Source organism: Triticum dicoccoides, unplaced genomic scaffold, assembly GCF_002162155.2.
Source record: "Triticum dicoccoides isolate Atlit2015 ecotype Zavitan unplaced genomic scaffold, WEW_v2.0 scaffold169905, whole genome shotgun sequence".
NCBI classification, from domain to species: Eukaryota; Viridiplantae; Streptophyta; class Magnoliopsida; order Poales; family Poaceae; genus Triticum; species Triticum dicoccoides.
Genome location: NW_021220873.1, coordinates 1 through 1,390, shown reverse-complemented (window position 1 = coordinate 1,390; position 1,390 = coordinate 1). Strand labels below are relative to the sequence as shown.

Below are 1,390 nucleotides of genomic sequence, written 5' to 3'. Positions count from 1 at the left end.
AATTAATTAATTAATTAGTCAGTGTTGTTTTCTGGTTCTGTGCTTGTTCGCACGCTCATGAGCAGGTAGACATTTTTTTGTTGCATATACATACAAATTAAAGCTCAAAATTAATAGTAGATAAACAGAGGGTTTTACTCACCAGAAGAATACACCAACCAGTTGGTAGGAACCCGAGAGTACAAGCCAATACATCAGTAATTGTTAGGCCGCCTATAGCAAATAGGACCGCCATCACAGTGACAAAGCCAAGAAAGAGAATGCCCTTGATGATGCGGAACATAAGCTGAAGATCTGTCCCAAATTTCTGCCGTCCTATGGAAACCATCTGAAGAGAATTGAGGTACAACATCCAGATCCAAATGTTATGCGTCCATTGGAGACAGGTAACTGATCAAAATTAAACGAAATGCCAAAGCCTTACCTTCAATACTATTAGAACCGTCAGCATAACCAGCCATGACAACCCATACACCTAGAGGTGGATCCATAGGAAATGAAAAATACATCCATTAGGATACACTGCAACCAGGCTGTAATGAACTAGTACAAATTGATTAAAGCACATCTTAGTTATGTAGAGAAAGTACCAGAATGCTTGTGTTGTGGCGTGCAATTTTGAGATGATACACAATACCATACTGGTAGATCAAGAAACGAAGAGACATGAGGATTTCCAAGATGAGAGCACGAACACTGGTTTTCCTGAGGTGCGCCTGCTCACTTCTCCACCAAGCCTCCCAGCTTTGATCTCCAGACATACCGATACCCCCACGGTTACCCATCCACTTCCTCCAATCTGTCCAGTCATCAACCGTCTTCTGCCACTCAAAGCATGATGGATTGAAGATAAATGGTGCAAACAGCCAAGATGCCACCATGAACCATATGGAGAAGGTGACAAATAGGTACAAGCTCGAGTTGGTGCGGTACGACCTTCCATAGGCTAGATATACAACCAGAAGTATTAACAGCTCAAGTCCTTTAACAAAGTGGCTTCGGGAGTACATGCGATAATTTTCAGCAAACTTTGCATGGTACACAACAAACCCACGTCCTGTAGGTATGTATTTGGCGCCACCATGGAGAATTGTCCGCCCGTAGTAGTGTGTTTTGGTGCCAAGCTGGAATGTGAAGAACACAGAGGCCAGCTGAAGCTGCATGATGATGAACTCTCCTAATGCTGTGCGAAATCCCTTCTCTAAGCCCACTTCCACGACCATTGGGAGGACAAGCAGCAAACCAAGCTGGAAAACTGACTGTGAAGCGAGCACATTTTGAAGAGGCTCGATATTCTCCTGAATACGTGGATCCAGCAAAATAGACTTTTCCAGACCACTCAAGACGAGATATAACCTCCCATACAAAAATACATAGACTGTAAGTACAG

General features: G+C 43.3%; 1 protein-coding gene across 1 annotated transcript; it reads right to left on the bottom strand.

Annotated features, from left to right (window-relative positions):
• Nucleotides 1-142: 142 nt before the first annotated feature.
• Nucleotides 143-1,385, bottom strand: LOC119344475 (callose synthase 7-like; the record flags this gene model as incomplete). Its single annotated transcript, XM_037614891.1, has 3 exons — nucleotides 143-328; nucleotides 425-475; nucleotides 591-1,385. Coding segments are annotated over 3 exons (1,032 nt in total), but the record flags the coding sequence as incomplete, so codon positions are not given.
• Between the last annotated feature and the right edge of the window lie 5 nt (nucleotides 1,386-1,390).